At 44.9% G+C, this 24,297-nt stretch overlaps 1 protein-coding gene across 1 annotated transcript; it reads right to left on the reverse strand.

Annotated features, from left to right (window-relative positions):
* Positions 1-883: 883 nt before the first annotated feature.
* On the reverse strand, positions 884-15,431 carry NRIP2 (nuclear receptor interacting protein 2). Its single transcript, XM_063394094.1, has 6 exons — positions 14,813-15,431; positions 10,089-10,265; positions 5,579-5,661; positions 5,018-5,145; positions 3,073-3,125; positions 884-2,293 (listed from the first exon to the last, which is right to left on the reverse strand). The coding sequence occupies exons 1-6, from the start codon at positions 15,041-15,043 to the stop codon at positions 2,201-2,203; spliced, it is 765 nt and encodes a 254-aa protein (XP_063250164.1). The 5' UTR covers positions 15,044-15,431; the 3' UTR covers positions 884-2,200.
* Positions 15,432-24,297: the final 8,866 nt, after the last annotated feature.

Here is a 24,297-nt window from a genome sequence, read left to right on the forward strand (position 1 = left end):
GGGTGGTGATTTGATTTAGGTGTTAGAATTAGCATTAAGTTTTAGAATTTGTTTTAGGGGTTAAATTTAGGATTAGGATTTAGTGCCTTACATCTTAGATTTAGGGTTATTGTTGGGGTTTATTTGGGTTAGGGCTAAAGTTAGCTTTTGGGTTGTGGTTTAGAGGGGGTTTTTTTTAATGGATCATAGAAGTTAATGAGTAGTAAGATTTGTAACGGCCATGGTATCTGTATGTATAGATTATTTGCCCTTGTTCTACATGCTGCTTTTAGAGAGCAGTGAGAGTTGGAAACTGGGTGAGTTGATGCCTATAGAAACAGGTGTTTTGTCTATCACAAGGAAGATTTTGTCAGCAGAATTGGCCCAGGTACCACATAGACTGCAGCTAGAAAACAAGATGGCTTAGTACAAGTGTGAGCTGCCTAGAGCCCTGGGTTTAAGAAGCCAGTCAGGCATGCAAGTGATACAAACCCAGGAGGAATTACTGCTGCTTTGGAAGACAGGCTCATGGAGTAGGCATGTTTTCCTGACTAATGAGAGAACTGTTGGTGCCACTCGAGAGATTCATGGAAAGCAGTTCACACAGCCAGAAATAGTCAGATGCACAAGTAGAAGAGTGGCAAAGAAGTCGAGGAAAGTATCAGAAGCTGCAAGATAGGATGACTAACAGTATGAGTCTGATGCTCCTTGTAGGAGCAGCAGCTGCCAGTCACACCGCTATCAATGGTAAGTGAATCCCAAATCATATCAGCCAGGCTTTACTCTGATGTCCTTAGCATGTGTTAAACTACAGCATATGTCTGTAGAGAAAAGAACTAACCAAAAGAAAAAATGCATGCACACATTTTTTTGAGAAGCACAACTGAGACAATGACCAGCTGGATAAAAAAGGAAGAGAATCAGCGGTGTTTAATCCAGGAAAATAGGAAAAAATGGGGTTGTCATAGCATTTTAAAGGTGGATAAAGGTACCTTTTGCAGTTTGGATAGTGAATCAGTAGCCATGAGGCATGGAACAAGTCCTATCTAGTGCATTTTTCCTAGAGTTAGTTAAGAATAGATTATGTATTTTAAATACAGCTATGCTTTAGTATGGAAATTAAAAAGAAAAAAAGGAATTAAATATACCCAATTGTTAAGTGACTTAATAATCACCTTTAACAGTCCAGATGAGTTCACAGTTCTGTAACCTGAGCTGATACTACAAGTTCTCATTTTGTGCAAGAGAAGCAAAGTTGATGGGCTGTATGATGCCAGGACTCGAGGCTGATGATGTGTCTGTGTTTAATCACTGGATTCCAAGTTGAAAGAAAGGAGCTGACAGAGCAGAAGACTTGGTGCTGTAATTCATCTCAGCATTTAGACTGAGTGGCAGGATCTCCAGTGAAGCAGCAGAGGGAACAGGGATGCAGCTCTAGCAGCTGGAGTGCAGAGAGGAGTGGCCTGGCCAGAAGAACAGGGTGTGCAAGTCTGGTTAGGTTAGAGGCTGTAACACCAAGAGATGGTAAGCATTGCCATTCATATAATATAGCTTAGTGCCCATGGATGCAATGGCAAAGCCCAAGCCCCTGTCAGTGCTTTAGGCATCTGCACTCAACATTTCTGATAAGGTTTCTTAGAACTGAGAACTCTAAAACTGTTTTTGCCACAAAGTTTTCCCAAGAAAATATTTCTGCTCTGGGCCAGCAGAAAGCAGCAAAATCCAGTTTCCCAGAGTGCAGGCAAAGGGAACAGAGCCCTTCCAACAAAGAAACAGGACTGGTGTACGCTGGCATTGAGGCAATGAGAAGGGAAACATTCGTGGTAATCTTTGGAGGTCTTTGGAGAAAACGCTGTTCTCCTGTCAATAGAGCAACTGGAGATTGTTCACAGAAACTCTCTTGTGAACAGAGGCTGTTGTAAAGTCACTAAAGGGGTAGCATAAATTTATTACAGAACCAGAAATTGGAGTGACTAGGGCCAAATAGCAGAACAAGAACAAAATGCCCACTCGGCACATCAGGACAAGCAACAGGGTCCACTGAAAGGAGGGATATCTCAAGTTGAGGCACTCCCAGTGACAGCTTCCAGCACCCAATTGCCTTTTTCTCACTCCCCATTGAATGCCTCAGCCTAGAACTCAGCAAGGTTAGGGGCATGGGAGCCTCACCCTCATCTCTCTCTCGTCTCAGCAGGTCTCCAGACATGGGGAATGCAGCCAGTCACTGACCAGGCTCTTCAGAGGCATGTAGAAAAGGCAGCTCCTGACTCAGCGCTTTAAATCTCAGGACTCCTTCCTCCAAGTCGATGCAACACTAAAGAAGGAGAGACACAGTTACTTGCTGGACATTTCAGACAGTAAATCTCTCTGGGTTTGTAGAGACCTTACAGTTTTCCTTCCCTGTCCCATATCCTGCCTCCTTGCTCCAGTTCCCTGCAATGGGATTAATCTCCAAACCCTTCACAGGGCCATTTCCCTCCCTTCTTCCTATGACCCTCTCTGAGTTGATGTCCTCACATCACTCAGCCATTCAACCCGTTGTTTTTCCTGTTTTATGAGCCTAGCATGTGGCCACAAATGTGTGACAGGCAGGAGCCAGCTTGCTGCAGCCATAGCTGAGCCACCCAGGAGCCAGGCTCAGCAGAGCACTGACCCTGAGCCAGACTGACAAGAGGAGAGGACTCTTTCCACTCATGGCCAGCGAGTGTTGAACACTGAATGTGATCATACAGCTTCACTTGGCTCACAGCAAGGCCAGAGCTTGTTCTCATCTGCCTTCAAAGGGCAACACGGGTCTAACTCGTGCTGCCTTTTCTTGTCTCCTCTTCAGTTTCCTCTTGCTGCTTGCAACTGGTATGGTCAGGAATACAGAGAATGGGAGATGGGATAGTATCCTACTGAGTGTTTTCTTTCTTAAAACCTTTCAGAAGGACTGGAATCAGTTACTCAGAGCATACTGCACCCAGTCAGGCAGCTGTGCGACAAGCATAGCTGTGAGAGACCTGGACATTAAGTCATTCTGATGCTGCAACAGCCAGATCTTGGAGAGCTTCCTGAGAGGAGCCCTGCAATAAGTAAGGAGCTGTTCCTTACCTTAAGAGACAACAGAGTCTGGAGGCCAATGCAAAACTCCAGCATTTCATCATCTGAGAAGAGAGAAGAGACTGATCAGGCTTTAGATTGTGTAATACTGCCTCATTAAAGAAAGTGTGTCTCTCCTGTAAAAGGATATGAAATACAAGAACATCTGATTCATAAATTTTTATGGTTATAGTTTCTTCAATATAAAGCAGATAAAAAATAGCAAGGAAAAGGATAAGTTAAACACCACAACATTAACAAGCAGATGGTAATGGTGACAATAATAAATCAGCACTTTTCTGCCACTCACTGATGAGCCTTTAAAGGAGCTATTTAGGCACAGTCCTGAAGATGGTCAATATGAACTTTGCAGCTGATAAGAAAAGGAAATCATGATTATCATGACTACTGCGAGATAAATTTGAGGGGCTTTGTGTGAGTGATTGAAACCTAACATGAGATATCAGAAGGGGCTTGTGAGAGCCCATAAAACTTACTATGGGCTGTGTAGGGGAAGGACAAAAGGCAGAAGGCAAGCAGCAGGGTGAATCAGGGGAGAACAAGCGTGGGAAAATGGTGAGGAGAGAGGATAAAGGGGCCAGTCACATGCAAGCAGGCTATTGGTTCAGTTGTCTGACCAAAGCTTGCACCTAATGACTGCAATCTATCTGATCTTATTAAATTTTATTAATTTTTTTTTCCATGTAACTTGTCTGTCCTACTTGTAACTGCTGAAGTCTTCAGTGTCAGCAAACATAGAAGATGCCAGGGGTTAAAGGATAGCTAAGGAGGAATTCCCATGTCCTGGAGTCTGCAGGAATCAGCAGCCACTTTTAATGTCATTAACACTTCCCATGTCTACTGGAGGCCTGCTTGCCCTGTGTGGGTATAATCTATAATGTATTTATAACCACATAAGTGAGAGCAATGTGTGCACAGGGAGATGTAAGACACAGGTGTAGCAATTCTGCTCCTTCCAGGCAGCCATCTCCATGTTCCAACAAAATGGGTAGTACGTGGTAGCTATGGGGTAAATTCACCTGTGCTGGTGCAATTACAGATTCCCCTGTAAGGGCAAGAACAAGCAGAGTGGAAACCAGGAAAGAACAGCAATCTGGAGTGTGTAAGAGGAGGAAGCATTTTCTAGATTAGTTAGGAATGTGGGAAGAATGTACATGAAAAGAGGGAGCAAGGGAGGTTTTGGAAATGAACAGGACTCATCGAAGATGGGGAAACAGATTAAAGCAAGGAGGTAAAGCTGAAAGACTAAAAGGGAGAAAGAACAGGGCAAGAAAAAAGACAACCATGTTGTTTTCATATGCAGAGCTTAATGTAACTGCAGAACATGCAGCCTTTCTGCTGTTTTGTGGGCCTGCCTCAGTGCCCGCTGGCTTGACCTTGTCTCCTATGGCTCCTTCCTTCAAAGGGTCCTGCTTCAGGACACTGAAGGAGGCTGAGCACTCTGGGGCTTCCAGGTTCTTTCAGGGAGCTCCCTGCAGCAGAGGCAGAGGAGCACACAGAGAAGCACTCTAGGAAATAAGCTGTACCCTCTGTTACTTTTTCTGAAGACTTCCAGCCAGCCAGAGATACAAGAGCCCATTGCATAGGAGAACATAAGGCACCAGAGGATTAATCAAGCTCTCTGCAGAGTTTTATGAAAGGTCCATTTTAGAATTGAAATGAGAATTTCTCACATCCTCAGTTAAGACTGAAAAACCATCTATTTTCTCCCCACTTTCAATGTCTTCTGTCTTCTCTGTACTCTTCCTATGCTCTTTGTCTTTGGTTACATTGAGGGTATTCACCGAGTTGTGGTGAGGCTGGCCTGCAGTGCAGGTGCAGGCCACATCACCAACCTTCCACCATGTTCTGCTTTTTCCAAAGGTCCTTTAAATGCCCTTGGCAGGTCAAGAGGGACACAGGAGAAACAAGGAGGAGGAGGGGCTGGCACTCTCACCTACAACCAGTGCTGAACACAGCACTGTCTCCTGGCCAATTTGCAACTCCATATGTTCTACTCGGCCAACAACGCTGGGGATGGGAAGAGAGAGGTCTCCACAGTCCATGGCAGACACTTCTTCCAGCCTGTGGGACACAAGAGGTGTTACTGCCTCAAGTGGAGGAAGAGGAGGAAAACCAGGACTTCTCACTGATGACAGTGCTTCTAGGTCTCACTGGGAACAGGCCCACAAGAGGGGGAATCTTTTTCATACAGTATGTCTGGAAGCAGATTCAAGAAGCAAAACCTCACCACCAGCCACCAGCTGGGCAGCTTTGCCTTGCAGTACATGCAGACAGAATTGCACAGCTCTGCCTCACAGTCTGGGGCCTGCACACAACTTTGCCAGTGCTCTAATGCCTCTCCCTGTAGCCCACCCTCTGCATCTTCTCCTGAACAGCCATGAGCACATGCAAAACTGCCAGTAGTTATCGCTGGGGCTGGGAATCCAGGGTGCCTGGGTTCTTGTCATAGTTTTTCCTTTAGCTAGCCCTCCTTTTATCCCATGCAAAGACTTACCCCAGCTGCTTTAAACACCTCTTGGAGATGAGGTTTGGTAGACATCCAGTGTTAACAGTCGCTTTCAATACCTGACCTTGGCACTAGGGAAAAACAACAACAGATAATTACTGTAGGCTCAAAATGGGCACATTTAGTCCTCTAATGGTGTGCCTTGGACTTTCTGAGCAACATTGCCAAGATTTGGTGTTTTAGGCAGTAGTCAGAAGGCAGGAGGCTCATCCAGGACTCATCCAGTGGTGGTTTCCATAGTGCTCTGCAAATTGCTCGCAGACGCTTCTTTTTGAATTTGTCTTCCTTCTTTTGTATTTGATTGCCCAGAAACTTATCTTAGTGACTTTAACTTCACAGTGTTCCAGTCAAGAGATGGATGCACAGTTAGAGAATTTGTTCGTAAAACCCACATGGACTTTGTTAGAAGAGCAGCAAGTAACATGCAAAAGTTTCTAAAGGAATACAAACATGTGCTAGTTTTTCTAGGTTTCATCTCTCCATTTCTTCAGGGAAAAATGTCCCAGAGCTAAACGTTTGTTCTGAGTAGGAAATCTGCCAGAGGGAGAAGTCTGAAGGAGAAGCAGGAACACCCAGGACAAACATGCCTGACATGAGCTTGAATTTAAGGCAGTTCCCAAGATAACTGGCATATCCATGTGACTCCTGAATCCAAGACACAACTTAATTAAGAGATGACTATTCTGTGTAGGGTTTACATCATGTTCCCATATAGCTCTTTAAGCATATAAGACATGATATTACAATAGTCACAGCTGGTGTCATTTTACCAAAGGGGAAGACTGTGCCCTGCACCCAAGTAAGCTGTGCATGATTTTACTGGAATAGTTCCCAATACCTTGCTCATTTCATTTCTTTACCCCTTTGGACATGAAAGGGAAAAGGAGATGCGGTTGCCATCTGTTTTCTGACCCCTTTGCAGAGAAGTCCTTAAGGGCAGGCCAGAGGTGATGAAGTAACAGCAGGTTACATTTGTTTCAGGGGTCTGAAAACATAGGGTCATCAAGGACATCAATAAGAATTAGGTTCAGGGAAAAAAAAAGAGGAATAGGACTTAGTAAAGGAACTGGAAAAGATGGAGTAACTGTCATCTACAAAATACATCTTTACCTTTGGTGCCTAATCATACCTATTCTTGATGGCCTAGTTCTTCAAGCCTCTGTCTTACACCACAGCCCACAAAAAAGCCCACCAAAAAAACCCACTCACAAAATTTTCCTTTTGGAAGGCTGATTGTATTCCTAGTAACACTGTGGTTTTCCTGTGATTCCTTCTCTTCCATCCTCTGTGGCACTCTGTGACATGAACCACTCAGAAGCAGCAACAGAACTGCCACTTTTTCTCTACTCTTATGCTCAATCCCAACAAGTTTAAATGCTTGAACACCTTAAGCAGATCAGCACAGCTATGAGGGACCCAGTGCAGCACCAGCAGAGTCAAGGAAAATGTCCCAATTTCCTGATTTCTTATCTAAGCTGTTTATGTTTATTAATCCTCACAGAGACCTACATCCAGTATTTCCAAGATTTCATTTTCAAAAATGTGCACTATGTGAGTAGTTATAAAAAAAGAAAATAGCTCCTGTGAGAAATACTGGAATGCTGCAAACAGACAATACTAATGGGGTCCCTTTCAGCCCAAACCATTCTGTGATTCTATGGCAAAATGTCTCCCTTCTGACTTCAGAGCTCTGCAATGTCAGTGCTGCCTGGTCCTCCCTGATACATCTGCCCTGCCTGAGAAGGCTGTGGCCAGACGAAGCAGAGAGGCAAGAAAAAAAGCACAGAGTGCAGGTGCGTGGCACACATCTGTCTCCACATCCTCTCTACTCAGAAACAAGACCTGGAGCATGGATAGCAATTGCTAAGGAATCACTTGGGAGCAGCAGACTTGAGATGCATGAGCTGCTGTTGTTATAATAAGCTTAAGCTGTATCACTAGGCAGATTACTGAGTTTTGCTTCAGAGCAGGCTGGGAAATCTGCAAGTTAGAGACTTGATAGGATATAACAGGACAGTGATTATTCTGTAGAAAACAACATTTAATCTCATTCAGTGTAAACAGCTCTTCACCACTAACCATTTCCCTAGAGAACTCACCAGGAGCCTGAGGAAAGTCCTTGGTCCAGCATACCACAAATACAATGCAGGCAGCTCATAAGCACTGCAAGGCTTCTTGGACTAGGAGGACTTCTCATCACTTTATCCACTCTCATCCCTACTCCAGAATTTTCAGTCTGTTACTACCAGTCACGTTTATTTTTTATCTAAATGTCAATTATGGGAATTTCCAAGAAAGAGGGGAAGGGGAACCAGTAAGGATCACTATTCATAAAGAGCTGTGTTTTCTGAAATTATGTCAGTTCTGAAGTCGAGAAGCTGCTTTAGCAAACAAAAGGCCGATCGATCCCAGGTTGCTTTGGCATAGAGGAAAACTGGCCTTCTACAGCAGTGAAATCTTTCAGCATCTATTTCCAAGTCGACAAGACACAAGTCCTACCACAAGAAATAACAGCTTGATTTTATATTGCAGATGCCAGTCATGACTAGCTTTCCAAAGTGCTTTTCAAAAACTGTCACAAAAAGGGGCAATTCTGCTGATGTACCATCTGGGCAACCCACCTAAGCAAATAGGAGGGTGAGTGCAGCACAACTATTATAGACTAGATGTGTCTGTGATCTCTGGGACTTAAAAGGCCTCACACATAGGGCAACTAAAACCTGTTAGAATGAAAACACTTACTGCCTGAATCTCCATGTATTACTGAAGTCTACACATATTTGGGTTTATTCCCTGGTCAAGTTCAGTTATAAGCCAGGTGATGCATTTGTTACCACTTTGAGATTTTCAGCATACTTGCCTGTGTGTAAGTGATAGATCATCTTTCCTCAGGAGTCAGGGGAAAAAAAGACTTCTCTGGGGCTGTGCTCCATTTCTAATAAAAACCTCACTATAATCAAGCAGATCTCCAAAAGGCACCAGCACTCCTCCTTGGTTCAAATGAACTGGCAGCCTGAGTCCTATTATTTCCTGCCACAGCTCTGTTACTGACAGGAGAGGCTTTTTGAAGTTCACAAATGTGATCAAAAGCAGCAAGACAAAAAGAAGGGGAGGAGAGCTTCCCTTCCTTCGGTGTAAGATCAAGTGTGACAAACAGTGACAGGTTCCTAAGAAGGGCTAAAAAAGAGAGAAAAGCCTGTGCAGAATTCAGGGAGCATTACATGCAGTGTTAGACCTATTTCCTTGCTTGTGATGCTCATTAACCTTCCTTTGTGAGGGAAAATAAAATGTGGGTGACAGCTGGGGTTCAATCCATTAGAAACACAAAAGGGAATGGCTGGTGGACTGTAACACTGACTCAGGTACTGCCCCTGGGATACAATACCTGTACATGCCTGCCCTTGTTCAGTGTGCATGCCTGGCAAAAGCCCCACCCTTTATCACTAAATTTTCTCTTGCAGAACAATAAGGAGAGGCTATTAAAGAAAAAGAAAAACCTTTATTTGCTCAGAAACAGGCTCCAAGTAATTGGAGAAATTACACTGAGAGCCATTCATCCTACTAGTCTGTCCCCAGGTGTGATTATGTTAACCCAGCCACATTAAAGTCTAAAATGCAGGGTAAGCAATGCCTAACTGCAGCAGTAAAGGCTGCAAAACAAACCAGACAGTGACTTTGCTTGATACTGAGATACCTGATCTAAAAAAAACTTTCAGAAACTTGCTACCAGGCTGTGTTCTGATCACAATTTATTGTGCCAAATGAATTTTCAAAAACAAATATATGTTTTTCTTGGAAGTGTAGCCTTTACACTGGGATATTCTTTATGACAGGCAACTGAACTAAAACCAGCTTTAAAATGGGTTTTGTACAACAGGTCTGTATCTTGGTGAGTCTGATATCTGCATGGAACTGTGCAGCTCTAACCATCCAACCCTCTTTCACGGGCCACAGCTTTTGGATGTGCTTTCTCCAACTGCAGGGCCCAGGGAGTAGTGTGCTCTGCTGTATAGGAGGATATAAGAAGAAAAGGGAGCTAAAAATACTGCTTCCATCAAGAGACACAGCTGTGCTAATTTGGAGCACAGTTAGCCACTTTCTGAAGAGGTTCTTTGACACCTGAGAGAATCAGACTAGACTGGAACTAGTTAAATGTAAATCAGCTCGAGGCAGCTGTCTTCAAGTGATAAGGAGACATTCCTTGCTTCTATATGCAGTTATAAAACACCTCATACCATGGGAAAGCTGGCCTTTGAAGGAAGATGTGATTAAGGTAATTAAATATGGGCAACTAGAAGGCACATAGCAGAAAGGTTTTCCTCTGGCTTTTAGAAAACCTGCATCCAGACTCTAGGAGAGCCCATGCATGAAATCTTTTCTGTTTGGCTGCAGCTGGCTTTCCAATTTGTAGTTCAGCATGGCCCTTGGGAGGGGGGCAGCTGGAACGCTGAGCATTTGCCATCACTGTGAAATCAGCAGCACTGTGTTGTTGCCTTACCTGGCACTGTATTAGCAGGGGTGAAGTCTCTTTTCTCCTGTCCTCTCCCTTTTCTATCTTGTCATCCTGGTCTTTTGCCAGCGGAGATTGAACCCGTGCAGGCTGACCCCTGGCCTCGCCCCGCAGCTTGTTCAGGTTGCCTTCCAAGAGGCGCCGCTGGACCACACTATGAGGCTGCTGTCTCCATCACAAAGAAAGAGAAATCCCAGCTAAGTATGGAGCCAAGGACAAGGACATTTGCTAGCTCAGGGATGCAGGTTGCAAATGCATGACCCAACTGATTGTGCTGACCAAAGACACCCTCATCCAAAAAAACATTCTTTAAATATCAAGATTTTTTTTCTATAGCCACAGGTTTGGTGTTAAAGTGTTGGGATGCCTGTGACAGGCAGTTCTCTGGGATGCAATTATTGGAGGAGAAGAACATGCCTGGTGCATGCTCTCCCCACACATATCTGTTCCTTCAGCTAAACATCCACTGGAGAGTCTCATTCCTGTTCCTGTAATGTGATGCACTGCGTGCTGGTTGCGTGCTGACATCCCAGCAGGCACATTCACACCTTCTAATGTGGGAGGGCATGAGGATTGCAGCATGTGTGTGATGTACATGTGGGCAAGAAGGCAGGACTGCAGATAGTTTAGGTGTACAGGCAATTATTTCTAATGAAACAGGAAGAACCCTGAGGAGGAAACTAAAAAGAGCTTTTAATGTTCCTCGGATTTGGTCTCTGCTCCCCGCCATCAGATGCTCCAGGTTTTGCCCAGTATTGATCCATCCAGTCCCTGCACAGCTACTCAATCAACAATGGGCAACACCAATGAAACAGGTGCCTGCTGGAGGCACCTTTGTCCTCTCCATGTACTCAGCCCCATGGCCCTTCTGGAGGAGAGCAGCTGCTCTGAGCTGGCCATGGCATTCCCAGTTACAATTGCCTGGAGAAGAAAGGCAAACAATCTAAAGGGGTTAATGTGCTACAGCTTAAACTGTTGTTTTTATCTTTCTGAAGAAAAAGAAAAAACTGAGTCATCTCCTAGGTGGTGCAACAGTTTGATGGAGGATCTTGTCAATGGGCAGGCCAAACATGTGAACTAGACCACACCTGCCAATGAGCTGGGCTGCATTAACCCCACCGGTTACCTGTGCTTCGGATCAGCTTCATGCACGGCCAGAGAGCTGAGGCCAAACCAATGTGCAAACTGTAATCTGAAGCACCCTGGCTTGTCAGATTTGCCCAATGGTTGGTGCAGGATGGCTGTCACTGGCTCTTTGGTCACACTCAGCATTGCTCTTTGCAAGATGCCAAGCCCCTCATGCCTCTGTTTCCCTGCCACTCAAGGAGTGAGAGTCAGATCGTTCACATGCTGCATGAGAAACACTGCAGCAGTCGAAAAAGTGGGGTAAAAACATCCTTCTGCTCCTGGTCTTTTTTCCCAGCCTACTGTGGCAGCCCACAGCACAGCTGGCCGTTGTGCTTAGCTCCCTAAATACTCTGAGCACAGTGCCAGTCTGGCTGCCAGCTAACATCTGGGCCATGGGAAAAGGGCAGGGAACAAACAGCAGGTCTCCAAATTCCCATCCTCCCTCCTGCCTCTCACAGTCTGGCATGCCAAGGACCTTTCCCTCTTCCTGCAACCTTTCCCACAGAATGAGCAAGCCCTTTGCAGCTGCCACCTCTGTCCCCTTCTTGTCACTCAGGCTGGGAAGAGGCCACGTGCTGGGGGGATTAGCTGAGCTTGGGGATTTTGGAGGCATCTGATTCAAGAGCAGGCTTCTAGGGGCCCTGCTTATGTTCTCTCTCGCTAGTGAGACAGAGAAGTGGCGGGACCACTGTAGCTCTTGGACTGGTCAGAAAGAATTAGTTTTAGAGGATGGTAAGGGAGGATATTGTGGCCAGGAGCTGGAAAGGATTCCCTCTCAGGGCACTTAGAAGGATCAGAGAAGATTCCCAGTGCAGTTTAGGGAAGATTCAGGTTCTCCAGTGTGAAACCTCGAGGCTTTACTATGGTTAGTGATATTGTATGAGCTGGGGATCTTGATTTTTGGGAGGTGAGAAGCCAGGTCTTCAGACCTCCTTGGTACTTCCAGAATATCTTAGCTCATGTAGCTACTTATTTTTTATTTTGCCATTTAAAAAAACCCCTCCAAACTGATCACGCTTTTTGTTGCAAAGCTGGAAACATGAGGTCCCTACAGAAATATATAATTACTCATTATTTGAGACATGATGGGCCCATCAAATCACTGGCACTGTTGGATGCATTGCATAAGCTGAGTGCACACCCAGAATACACAGAGAAGAGTGGCAAAAAGTAACAGCCTCTGTCTGCAAAACAAAGCAGGTATTTTATTTTAAATTACATGAGGCCTTGCTCTAATTTTCGTACATGCAGCTACCACAGCTGGAGTCTCTGGCACTGTCAATGGAGACCTGTTTTGGGGAATTAATTAAACTTTCCTCCCATTGTAAATGCTATAGGAGTCAGGGATGTTTTACTCTCTCCAAATCAAACTCTCCAGCACTTCCTACTGCTGCTTCATTTTCAATACATTCCTTTTTTGTATTCCTGTCCTCCAGGAGGGAGCCAGATCAATTTAGGAAAAAGAGATGGGGTTTTCATAGTGCTGGAGAAGTGCCTAGAGAAATAAGCCAAAAGCAGATTTTGGACTCTGATTTGCAGCGCCCAAAACATCACAGCAATATCACAGTGTCCCACGGAGTGGCAGGAACTCCTGAATCCCTCTTGGAAATTTGCTCCAAGTTAAAGCAGAAATAGAGGCACCACATTCACCCCAGGTATGGCAATATGTGTGTGAACTTGGCACAGCAGCCACACTTCATTTTGTGCCCTCTAACACCAGACAAAATGTCCATGTGAGAAAAAACCATGTCATGCTTTATTCACTGCTCCCCAGGTCTGTGGTAAAAATGTTTCAGCTGTTCTGTTATGGACCCAGCATGAAGTTTGCAGCAGGTTGCAGTGACGGAACGCTGTCAGCACACAATGGGTTCTCCTGCCTGGAATGGTTAATTCCAGCAGGAGAGATGCCTGTGGCAAGTGATTTAGACAAGGACTGTCTTGCTCTAGGAACCCCTTGGGCTTCAGGGTGCCAGTTGCCATTTTGAGGCACGGTGTGACAGGAGTCAATCCCAAAGCAAGGCTGGTAGATGTATTTCTGCCTGCCTTTGTGGCTGGGGTCAGCAAACACGCACTGAACGCCTCAGAAGCGGCTCGTCTCCATACCCTGCCCAGGGCCGGGCCCAGGATCACACCCGGCTGTGCTCCTGAGGGGATGTCGAGGCTGCAGCGCTGCAGGCCCCGAGGGCCAGCACTGGCTCTCCAGGCTCCAGGGGGGCCAGAGCTCCTTCCCCACAGGGAGGAGGGTCCCTGCTCCTCGCTAAGACAGCACTGAGCCACGGAGGGACACTCCACGGCAGCCCTGCTGCCGGCCGTGTGTGTGCGCCTGCAGAACGTGAGGCGACAGCTCAGGGGGGCTTGGAGGAGCCGCCCTTGACCCTGCCATGCCAGGGACACCCAGCAGCTGTGAGGGAGCTGAGGGAGCTGCGGGGAGGGTGCAGGAGAGGCAGGATGTGCCAGCACGGGAAGGGGGCACTGAGCCCTCATCTGCGAGCCGCCGCGCCCCGAGGTTTCAGGAAGGAGGATTAGCTCCCCGTCAGTGCCAGGGACATGGCGGTCCCATACGTGTGACCCTGTGCCACTGCGGGCCTCGGGAGCTGGGAGATGACTGGGGGCACACACACGAGAGCTTCAGTGGGCTTGCTGTGATTGTCTGAGGATACAGAGGGAAGCACAGACTGCAGGGAGGGGCAAGATCTTTTATGACACCCACTGCCACAAAGGGAACAAGGGATTGTGCCCCCATCACAACCAGACATGAGCCCTCTTTTCAGAAAATGGTTTAGACCTCCACATCCTTGAGCATTTTAACTCTACAGTGGAGGGAACTCGGATAGCAAAACTGCCAGAGCAAGGAGAATATGTGTGCAGTTGAGCCAGTAATAGATCCTGTGGGAATCTGCTTCCAGCCTGGGGAAAGCCCTTCCAGACCACAGAGTGCCAAGGCTCCTGGAACAGACCTCCCTCCCTCCCTGAGGCTCCCTGATCCACGTCACCACAAGGAGATGCCCACAGGCCTCGCTCCAGTGCCTCCTCCCCAAAGGAGTCATCCAGAGTGCCAGGCACTGCATCTGCCTGTGTGCCTGGTTTGCAGTCCTGCCCTTTGCTCGCCCCTCCATAAATCCAGAGACTGGGGGGAAGAGAAAAATGCAAAAAGGTGACAAGGTCAAACATAAGTCTCTCAGAGTTTCATGAATTGTACTTCCCTCCCTGCTGAGTCCAGGAAGCATTCTGCTTTTGGATCAGGCAGGAATGCATGGGGGTTTTCAGAGATGTCCCACCTGGAAATGTACATGTCACATGAACATATATAGGTACTTGGTGAATGGAAATTTGGATTCTGGAGAGTCCTTCCATTCCATGTCTACCTGGAGAATTTGGTTCCTATGGGGAGGCACAAGAAAATGGATGCGAGAAAATGAGTGATTATTTCTTTCCTCTCACCGTGACCTGCTCCTAGGTGATCCTGAAGGGAAGTTTCATTTTTGCTGAACCTATGATCCTTTCACAAAGCCTGAGAGCAGTTCCCAACCAGAGTGAAGGCTATTAGGAGGACTCCCTCCCAAAGGGGGTCCCAATGGACTCACCAGATCCTTGGAGGTGCCAAGCCTTGTCAAGCCATCCAGGGGCAGCAGGTCAGCAGAGTCCTTGTGCACAAACTGGGTGGCCTGTTTGAGGCGCCTTTTCTGTTGCAGAATAGCTTTGTTCCTCAGCTCCATCTCACACTCCTGTCGCTCCAGGTCAGGGGTACCCTCGCTTTGCTTTTCCTCCTGGTCTCCTTGCCCCAGTGGCAGGGGGCAGCTCTTCCTTGTGCTCATGGTGAAGATTCAGACGGAGCAGGTCCTTCTTGGTATGCTGGGCTGTTCCCTGAACTCGTCTCCTGGTGTTTGCCCTCTGGAAGCTGACTCAGTCTCAGATCTCCTTTCCCTTTCCCTTCCCCTTCCCCACGGCTCTCCTTCTCTTCCTTTCTCTGCCTTTCCTCCTGCTCTCTCAGTTATAACTCACCCATCTCTGAAGTGTCTCGGTGCCTGTTTCTCCCTCTGTCCTCTCCACTCCTCCGTGTCCCTCTGCTCCCGCCTCTTCCTCTCCCTCACTTCTCCTGCCCTGACTGCAGCTTTGCCTCCTCCAGTCCGTGGGTCCCTGTCGTAATAGAAAAAGCCCCGCGTCAGAAACCGCTTTCCATAAATCACGGCAGAGCCGGCAGGATGCTCCGGCTGGAAAAATCCAGCAGCAGGAGGATGGCCCGGCTGCTGGGGGCTGGACTTACCCCGGCGGGCTGCGCGCACGCACCGCGCGTCTCCGTGTCCGTGTGTCCGTATGTGTGTCCGTGTGTCCGTGTGCGTGTGTGTCTGTGTGTGTCCGTGCGTGTGCCCGCCTGTCCCCGGCTCCATGGGGACACGCCACATCTCCCTGGCAGCCTGCGCGCCCCGCTGCCGCTGCCAGCGGGCTTTGACGCATCTCCGTGTCTCTGTGAATGCTGGCAGCAACTGGGGTCAGCCTGGAAGATGCAGCAGTGCCTCGGTAAACGGGAGAGAGTATCCTCCTCAAGGCTCCTGGCAGGCATGCCCAGTCTCATTTCTGCAGACAGTGTCGTGCCTTTGCAATAGGCTGCACCGGAGGATTTTTCTGTGTAATTTGAATGAAACGCTGAAGGTCTGGTTTCTCCTTCCAGCCAAGGCAAATGTAAGGTGCCCGACTCTGCCCTCATTTTCACCCCACTGTATTGAGAGCAATCCCCTCTGATATGGCAGAAGCCTAAAATCACTGGCTTGTTGATACCAGCAAGACCTGGCTCCCTGTTAATACCAAAAGAGTGCTGACACTGCTGCAGTGTGGGATGTCTGGACCAGAGCAGACATCCCTCCTCCCAGGGGAGACAGGACATGGTAGAGCTCCCCTTCTCAACTTTCTGTCTCCATAGTGTCCTGCTTGAAACTATGAATTTTAACTTGAAGTGATGCTGTCTCATTTTGATCCCTTTCTCTGGTTAATGCAGTGCCCCATTAAGCATCAGTTCTGATATCATGTACAGAGGAGGAACCAAAATTTTACTCAACTGTAAAGCTAAGGACAGTATTGCATTTCCAGGAAAACCAGCAAGGGGTGAAACAGCTTTCATGTGCAACATAGAAGGAATAGCAGCAACTGACTACAAAAGTTACAGCAAAAGGACACTGTCTGTTGCTCCTTTTGTTTTGTTTTCTATCTTAGTAGTATGTAACATTCTAGTATTACTGATACCAATTACTTCTGTGTTCTAGATTGTGTATTAAAAAAGTGAGTATGCAATATTAAGAAGCAAATCCAGTACAAGGCATTATGGTTTCCATCAAATCACTAGATATGTCAGGAATGGGAGTAGAAGTACATTCTAACTGCTTTATGCACCAGGGCCACACTTCAATACTATAACGCAGGCAGAGTCCCAACAAGAGCTCAGAGGTGTTTTGAACTGTCCTGATCTGTGAGTCAGATTAAGAAGAGAATTTAAGTAATGGGTTTTTCCAGGGAAGCTGTGTTACCATAGTCTTTTTTTTTTGCCTGTGGGTTGCTCTGATCCCTGATTTACACACACTTTTGACCTCCTGTGGCCCCACTGAGTATCCTTCGAGTCTTGTCATCAAGTCCTTTAACCATCCGCGTAAACCGGTACTGAATCCTGCACCTCTACTCTCACACAAGGCCAAGAGGTGTTTCCCCTCCTGCTGACTGTGAGTACCTCTGCAGGCCAGCCACAACAAGGCAGATGATGACAGTAAGGGCACTGCCAATTTTTTTAGGACCAGATCACCTACAGTTCTTGCCTTGAAGCCTATGGGCAGAGTCACACAATTTCTGATGAGATCATCTCCCACCCTGGATGCGTGTGTGGGAATGAAGAGGGAGCTCTCCTATTTCCCAGTCCCAGCACCTCCTTGCAGCTAGCCACCCTTTATTAGTTTATTTTGCACAGCATTTTGGCAAAGCCTAATCAAAATTGGTTTGCCATTGCTTGAGCAGTTCTGCTTTCGGCTCTCACCAGTTAGTCCTGGTCCCTAATTCATCAAGTATTTCTCTCTTTGTGCCTCATAGAGGAGGAATCCTCAAGTCTCGTTTAAAGCTTTCTCCCCTTCTTCATCACTTCTGCTTTTAAGTGCAGGTCACTTAACTCCTGTGATGTGTTAGTTCCTTGATCTGGCAAAAAACCCCAGCATTTTTATGGGAGCGAAGTCAGCTAAGGTGCTATCTTCTCCTATCAGAGGCATGCTAGGTTCTAGGTCACTGTTTTTTTTCTGTTCAGCTATTTCTTTTTCCATTCTGTTCTTCTTAAACAGAGCCCATTTACTAAGTAGGTTAGGTGATTTCTGGTTTTGTTATTTTTTTAAAAATTTCTTTTTCAGAATGGACACTCCTGAAGATTTTCTAATGAGAAATCAGACCACAGTGCAGCAAATTTAAGGGGATATTTCAGTAGTTATACCTTTCCCAGTCATCTTTTGTAGGCCCTGAAAAATAATGTATGACTCACCAGTAACCTGTATTAGAAAAATAAAACTGATTTTGATGAAAGTATTTATACACAACCCCATACACACCAATAAACTATTTACTGATGCAGTCACATGAAATAATCATAACACATTATACCTCGATATTCTGCACCCTTTATACAGAAATCTAACAATGCTATTTAGACAACAGAAGAAACACTCTGCTTCCACAGAATATAAAAGCCCTTCTCCCTGCTCCAGCTACCAGTTTGGCCTTCCAGCTCACGCAGTTAAAGGTCAGTGACAGCTCTGGGGCAAAAGGTTCCAGATGCTAAGCACTTTAGCTGTGTTCGTGGCTATTGTTCCGTGGACCTGATCACCTCCATGCCTGAGAAACCCTGAAGAAATCAGAAGTAGTGCTCATACTTCTAAGGAAAGGCACTGAAGAGCAGCATTTCCCAGTAGCCAGTTTGCCCAGCCAAGAAGCAAGAGAGGATCAATATATCCCAGTCAGCTACTCCTCTGTTGGAAGAAATTCATTAATAGTACCTGGAGTAGTAAAGGGGAGAAATGGACTCCTTTGCTGAAGGAAGCAACTGGCAGATTAAAGAACATGAGACAAGGGTTTTACTTCTCTCTGCCAGGAGCATTAGGGAGTATCTCAGCTCTTTGAGAAGCTGCGCTGTTGAGGGCATTCAGTGGTTTGGCTTTAAATTTCACAGACTGAGGTCCTTCTTCCAGAGATTTTCCTTGTATCTCACTTCTGGGAAGTTTTACCTAGCCTAATAGTTTCTCTTTAATATATTCTCCTGCTACTTTTCCAACTTCTAATGGTTGCTTCTCTTTCTTAGAGATTTCTTTCCAGCTTTGAATTTTTCTCTTTCAACAGTTTGGAAACTATTATTTTGTCCTCCTGAGATTTGACACAGTGCAAGTGGGAGGGTGGATTGTAGATGGAGAGCTTTACATTTCTTTTGTGACAAGTTGGGTGCTTGCAGAGCTCAGCAATAGCCCCCACATAATGTAACTGGCACAGAGGTTGTTTTTACAGTACACCAGTTTCCAGTGCACCATCTCAGTAGTAGTGTAAGCTTCAAGTGGGTGTAGAAGTGACCCTGGGTGTAGCAACTATGTCAGATCCAGGAGATTCCTTGTGGTAGATACTGCAGGATAACAATGAGGCAACTTTTTGCTCATTCTCCTGCACTCACAGCCTGCACAGTCTGTGGATGCACAGATGGTGCAGAGGAGGAATGAGAGGACAAACCTTACTCAGGCAAACCATGCATGCTTCTCTCTCCCTTCCAGCTCTGAAAAAGATTCTTTGAAAAAGAAAAGGTTCCTCTGCTTTGAATTCCCTCCAGTTTGTCTATTTGTATAATAAAATACCTTTGTATTCTTGAAATAATAAGTAAAAGGTTGCAGTATTTATATCTGTGAGTATGTCTGGCAAGTTTCCTTGAGATAAATGTCATCTCAGATGTACATAATGTTTAGCTCGGCTGCTGGACAGCAAAGTGTCCTGCCGGCAAGGTCAGTCAGAAAGTGGAATAGTTTGCTTAGTTAGGTAATTTAGGGTCAAGTCTCTCTAGTGATCTGCTCTATGGGATAGATTTATGCTTGCACTGTGGCAAACTTGGAACAGTGTTGTGCAATATGAAATTCCTCTGCTGTATAAATATTCCTTGATCATTATAATTATGAATACAATGTCATTATAAATCTAATCTCATTATAAATATAATATCATTATAAATACAATAATTTGTGTCCTCTCCATATTGATTTTCTTGTTTGGGCTAAACTGCATTAAAAAGGGGCCTTTTCTGTTTGGCTGGAATTTTTATCGTTGCCACAGAGCAGTTGCTGATCGTGCAGCAGGCAATACAAAATTTCCCCTTCCATTACACAGCTACACAAATCACACTAGAAGGCTTTGGCTTTGTTTTCAGGAGGGGAAAGAATCTCTACTGGTGTGCATTTCCACTGATACACGTAGCAATGGCAACTGTCTTACTCATGCTGGAGCTTCTCTGTGCTCAGCATGAGGTTTAAAGTAGAGAATAATTGCTGGTAGGAATATGCTTACCCATAAAAGTGTGCAAGAGCCCGAGATGAAGGATAGTTATGCATTTAAGGCTGATAGCAGAGTACTTGGAAATCTGTAGTCTCAAAGATGTCTCTCCTCTGTGTGTCTCTGTGTAGCTGTTTCATTTCACTGTCCCTCCACTTCCCACCCATATGGAGAACAATATTTCCATTATCCACTTGGCTTGAGGCTAAGAATGCACTTGAGACTAACACAGGCACTTTTTTCTAAGTCTCTACATAAAGCCAGAAAAATAATAATGAGAACTTTACACCATTAAGGCTCCTTTCAGAGGATGTCCTTAAAGCTGAATACTTGAACAGTAAAAGCCAGAATGAGAGTTGCCTGGTAAAGCCTAATTTGGGATGCATATGTGTGGGCATATTACTAAAACCACCTACAGAGTCTTGGCAAGGTGCTTTGAGTGGCTGTTTATGGGCTTCTATAACAACTTTTCTTTTTTTTTTTAATGTGAAAGAACAAGAGGAAAGAAAAAAGACAATCGCTTATACACTTTTTGCTGTGCCCAGCTGGCAGTAGAATCAGAGCAGATCTCATCTTGCTCAAAATGAAGCCCAGATATAGTCCTTGGAAGGTAAGAATCTCTCTGATGGCTGTTTTTGCCTCCAGTGTCATTTCCTTTAGGGACAGGTTTTACTTTCCGAGTCCCCCATCAGATGTTGTGGAAAACTTCCCTATCAGCAGTTGCCAGGTATACTGTGACGTTTCCTGTTTTATTTGTTTGTAAATGGCTTCTTTTGCACCTTAAAGCAGTTGAGATCAGTCAAGTTCTTCATCAGTCAGGAGTATAACTTGCTGAAATTAACTTAACCAGTGGGGGAGTCAGCCACTTTAAAGGGTGTTGCAGCCCACCTCCTGTTCTCTTGTTCATACAGACTTTTATTTAGAAATGCAGTAATTCAAGCATCAGTGTTACAGAGTAAATCTTTCAAGTCATGCTCCTGTTGTGGATGGCTTTTTAGGGACAACTCCTCAGTCCTGCTTAGTGAGTTGGCACCTTTTCCACAGTGTATTTTCTCCTTGCTGCTACATGCAAGGCCCATCCCTTTTAAAAGGGGCAAACCCAAGACCAAAAATAAGTATTTCACATCTCTAATGCTTTCCTGTGGTACCTAATAATTTTGCCCCAGTTTTAAACCTCAGGACTCTTGAATCTGTGGTCCATATGCAACCTTTGACTCTTTCTTTATGCTCTCAAACAACCTCAAGTTGTGCCAGTGGAGGGTTGATATGAATATTAGGGAAAATTTGCTCATTGAAAGGTTTATCAAGCATTGGAAAAAGGCTTCCTGAGCTAGTGGTTGAGTCACCATCCTTGGAGGTATTTGAAATGTGTAGATTGTGACACTTAGGGACATGGTTTACTTGTGGGCTTGGCTGTATCAGGTTAATGGTTGGGCTTGATGATCCTAAAGGTATTTTCCAACCTAGATGATTCTATGATTTGTTGTCTTCTGAACCCTGTCCCCATCTGACTCTTTGAGACATCTTCCTCTTAACCAAGATCTTTCCTTGTATCACCCACTCCCTACAGCCAGCAAAAGTCCCTTGGACAGAAGAGAGCTCATGTTGCCATGCTCAGCTGCTGGAAGTTGTAAAGAACAGGTTCAGGAAGAAATCTCCACACACTCCAGCAAGACTGTGCTGGGACACATTCTGTACTGAATAAATCTCTTCTCAGATTTTAGTTGCCAGCTGACTCTGCTAAGGATGTGAAATAGATTTTTTTAAAGAATGTTTATAACAGCCAAAAATTGGAAAAATTTCACTCAGCTCATAAAAAGGGAAATATCAAAGGCAAGAAGGACACCCTGACAAACATCCTTAAAAAGCAGGGAGACACTTGGTCTTTTCAAGAAAAGATTTGCTACCAAGACTTTTTTAATCTGAGACAAATATTTTTGTGCTCTCATTTATTGAAGCAATTGGGCTGCCTGAACTGCATTCCCTGTATTCCCTGCCCCTTTTCTCTCCAGCAGAATAACTCTACCTGAGGCTGATATTCAGCATGGCTATTTTCTGCTCAGACAATTCAGGATTTTATGATGGAATCACCAGCACAGTAGTACTTGTAGTGCAGAAGCAGCTTTGTGTACACGATGCACATACAGTGGCAGAGGGATGTGTTATCACCCCAGGGATTTGGTGGATAACAATGCTGCTGTAACAATGTAATTTTATTTTTGATTTTAAATACTGGACTCCTTTGGTTTCCTAGCCTTTGGGCTGCATTTGTATGTGCACCAGCTGTTTGTTACATTCTTGATGGCTAGGCCTTGGCACGATTTAAATGGCAACTGAGATTATCTCATGATCTTCTGACTCCAAGATTTGAATAAAAACAGCAAATAAATAAAATCTGAGAGTCAGCCATGGGAAAGAGCAAAACAGCTCTTATCACTGTCGCATGCCAGTCCCATGGGTATGCATAGCAGAGTGCAGACTGTCAGGAACTAAATAGCTACAGCATGGAGCTCTCAGATCAGACCATTCTGTGTCACTGACATCATTACTTGCAAATACTTGGAGAACAGGATTGATGCTGAAGGCATCTTCAGTGATCCTGCAAGGGACGTGCTTTATGGTGGTGGTTCTGCTGCATTCCTGACCTTTCTTCCCCTCATGGAGGAATTGGATTGGATGCTAAATATATCAAGATGTCCAAAACTTAAAGGCTACCATGAGAGCAGGCAAAACTGCTTCAAACAAAAGTTTTCCTAAAGTGAAGCTTAAAGTGGAAAATACATGTGGATAACTCAGGACAGATTAGACCACCAGACTCATATAAATACTCCTAAAATGTTTCAGGGCTTTGTAATATTACATGCATTATCCACAATAGAAATCTAAGCTGAAAAACAGTTCCACAATCTAAAATAGCTTTGTGCATAGACAAACATGTAATCTTAGAGTTCAGAATAAAAAACCCCAATACATATAAGTAGTATAAACATGTTACTTACTGAGAAAAGTATGAAGTTGAGATGGAATGGTCTGACCTGTTGCATAATGATATTATCCAAAATTTTGTCTTTATTAAAATTTACAGAAAAATACATCAAATGTGAAAGAATACAGTACACCAAGAAAAGATACCATGCTGTTAATAAAAATATTATTCTATCAAAAATATCAACAATATTAAGAGATTCTTCTGAAGTCCAGTGACCATGAGGAGGTATTTTTGTCCTTTTGGAAAATTAGTCCATCCTCTAAACAGTTAGGGTTCTAATGAGCCAGTCTCTTGTTTGTAACCACAGATGAGTACAGAAAACCTACCTTCTACAAATTGCACAGCTAAATAAACAGAGGCCCTGTTGGCAGCAACCTCCTACACATCCATGAGAAGGTGACAGAGAACAACAGAAGGCATTGGAACATAAATCCATGTCTGACTGTAGTTCATAAAAAATTTTGTGCTGGCTGCTTTTCTTGACTTTCTTAAATAACATCATTACATGTTTCTGGTTTAAAATTTGGTACATTTAAAAAACAAACAAACAAACAAAACCCAACAAAAACAAACAGCTGTAGAAGATTGTAGGAGAAGGGAATACAGGTGACCTTGCCCCTGACAGGTAACAGCTGTGTTAATTCCCCAATACAGCCTCACCCCTAATGAACCACAGCTATAGCCAATACAGATAAATGTGATAAAAGGGAGGGGGTTAGGTGGTGAGCGGAGAATCATGAAGGAAGAGCAACTTTGAGGAAGGGAGAATTATGAAGAAGGATCCTGGGGAGAGAGAATCACTGCTGTGAGGTCGGTCTGGGTCTGCAGTCAGAGCCTGTTGTTGGAACCTGCAGTCATAGTTTAGCCAGGCAAAAGCCTGCATTCAGAGTCTGCACACTAATACCTGCAGTCATAGTTCAGCAGGAAATAACCAGCAGTCAGAGGCTGCAAGGGAATCTTGCAGAAGGAGCTTGCTGCAGCCAGAGTCAGTGAATAGTTGGCGTTAAGGTGGCTAAGCTGTAAAGAGGAATAAACCAGGGCTCTTCTCATGCTGTGATAAACAAGAAACCTGTGTCTCAGCTAATTTCTACCCTCTAGCAAGAGTGTTGCTGCAACAGGAGATAAATAATAATTCTGATTATATATTTGTGTGCAAATTAATCAGTGTGCGAGTTAATCAGTGTGCTCTATGACTTCCCACAGATTTTGAGATCTGGAAGAGAATCTGCTTTGCAGAATCTTTTGCCTGTGTTGCTTGTCAACTGTAACTGGTATTTATTACATTTATTTTTCCAAGAAATGTTGCAACTGAAACACAAGGACAAATGTGTCGTTTGACCTCCATCAGCAGCTCAGATTCATGGTCTTGTTCTAAAACTGTTTTAAAGAAGCCAATCTGAGATGAGTAGTGAAGCAGGACATTTTCTTCCTCATCTCAGACAGCTAATACTTTGTTATGCCCTTAATATCTTTTCATCCAGTTGTAGCTCACCTCCTCAGGAAAAAGGAGAGTGAAAAGGGAACCTGTTTCTGTTCAGG

This window comes from Prinia subflava, chromosome 3 (genome assembly GCF_021018805.1).
Source record: "Prinia subflava isolate CZ2003 ecotype Zambia chromosome 3, Cam_Psub_1.2, whole genome shotgun sequence".
Classification (NCBI taxonomy): Eukaryota; Metazoa; Chordata; class Aves; order Passeriformes; family Cisticolidae; genus Prinia; species Prinia subflava.

Coding starts and splice junctions, on each gene's coding strand:
- NRIP2 (XM_063394094.1), bottom strand. CDS start 15,043: ATGAGCACAAGGAAGAGCTGCCCCCTGCCACTGGGGCAAGGAGACCAG. Junction 10,266..14,812: donor TTGGCACCTCCAAGGATCTG/GTGAGTCCATTG, acceptor TGATGGAGACAG/CAGCCTCATAGTGTGGTCCA. Junction 5,146..5,578: donor AGGTGTTTAAAGCAGCTGGG/GTAAGTCTTTGC, acceptor TGTGTCCCACAG/GCTGGAAGAAGTGTCTGCCA.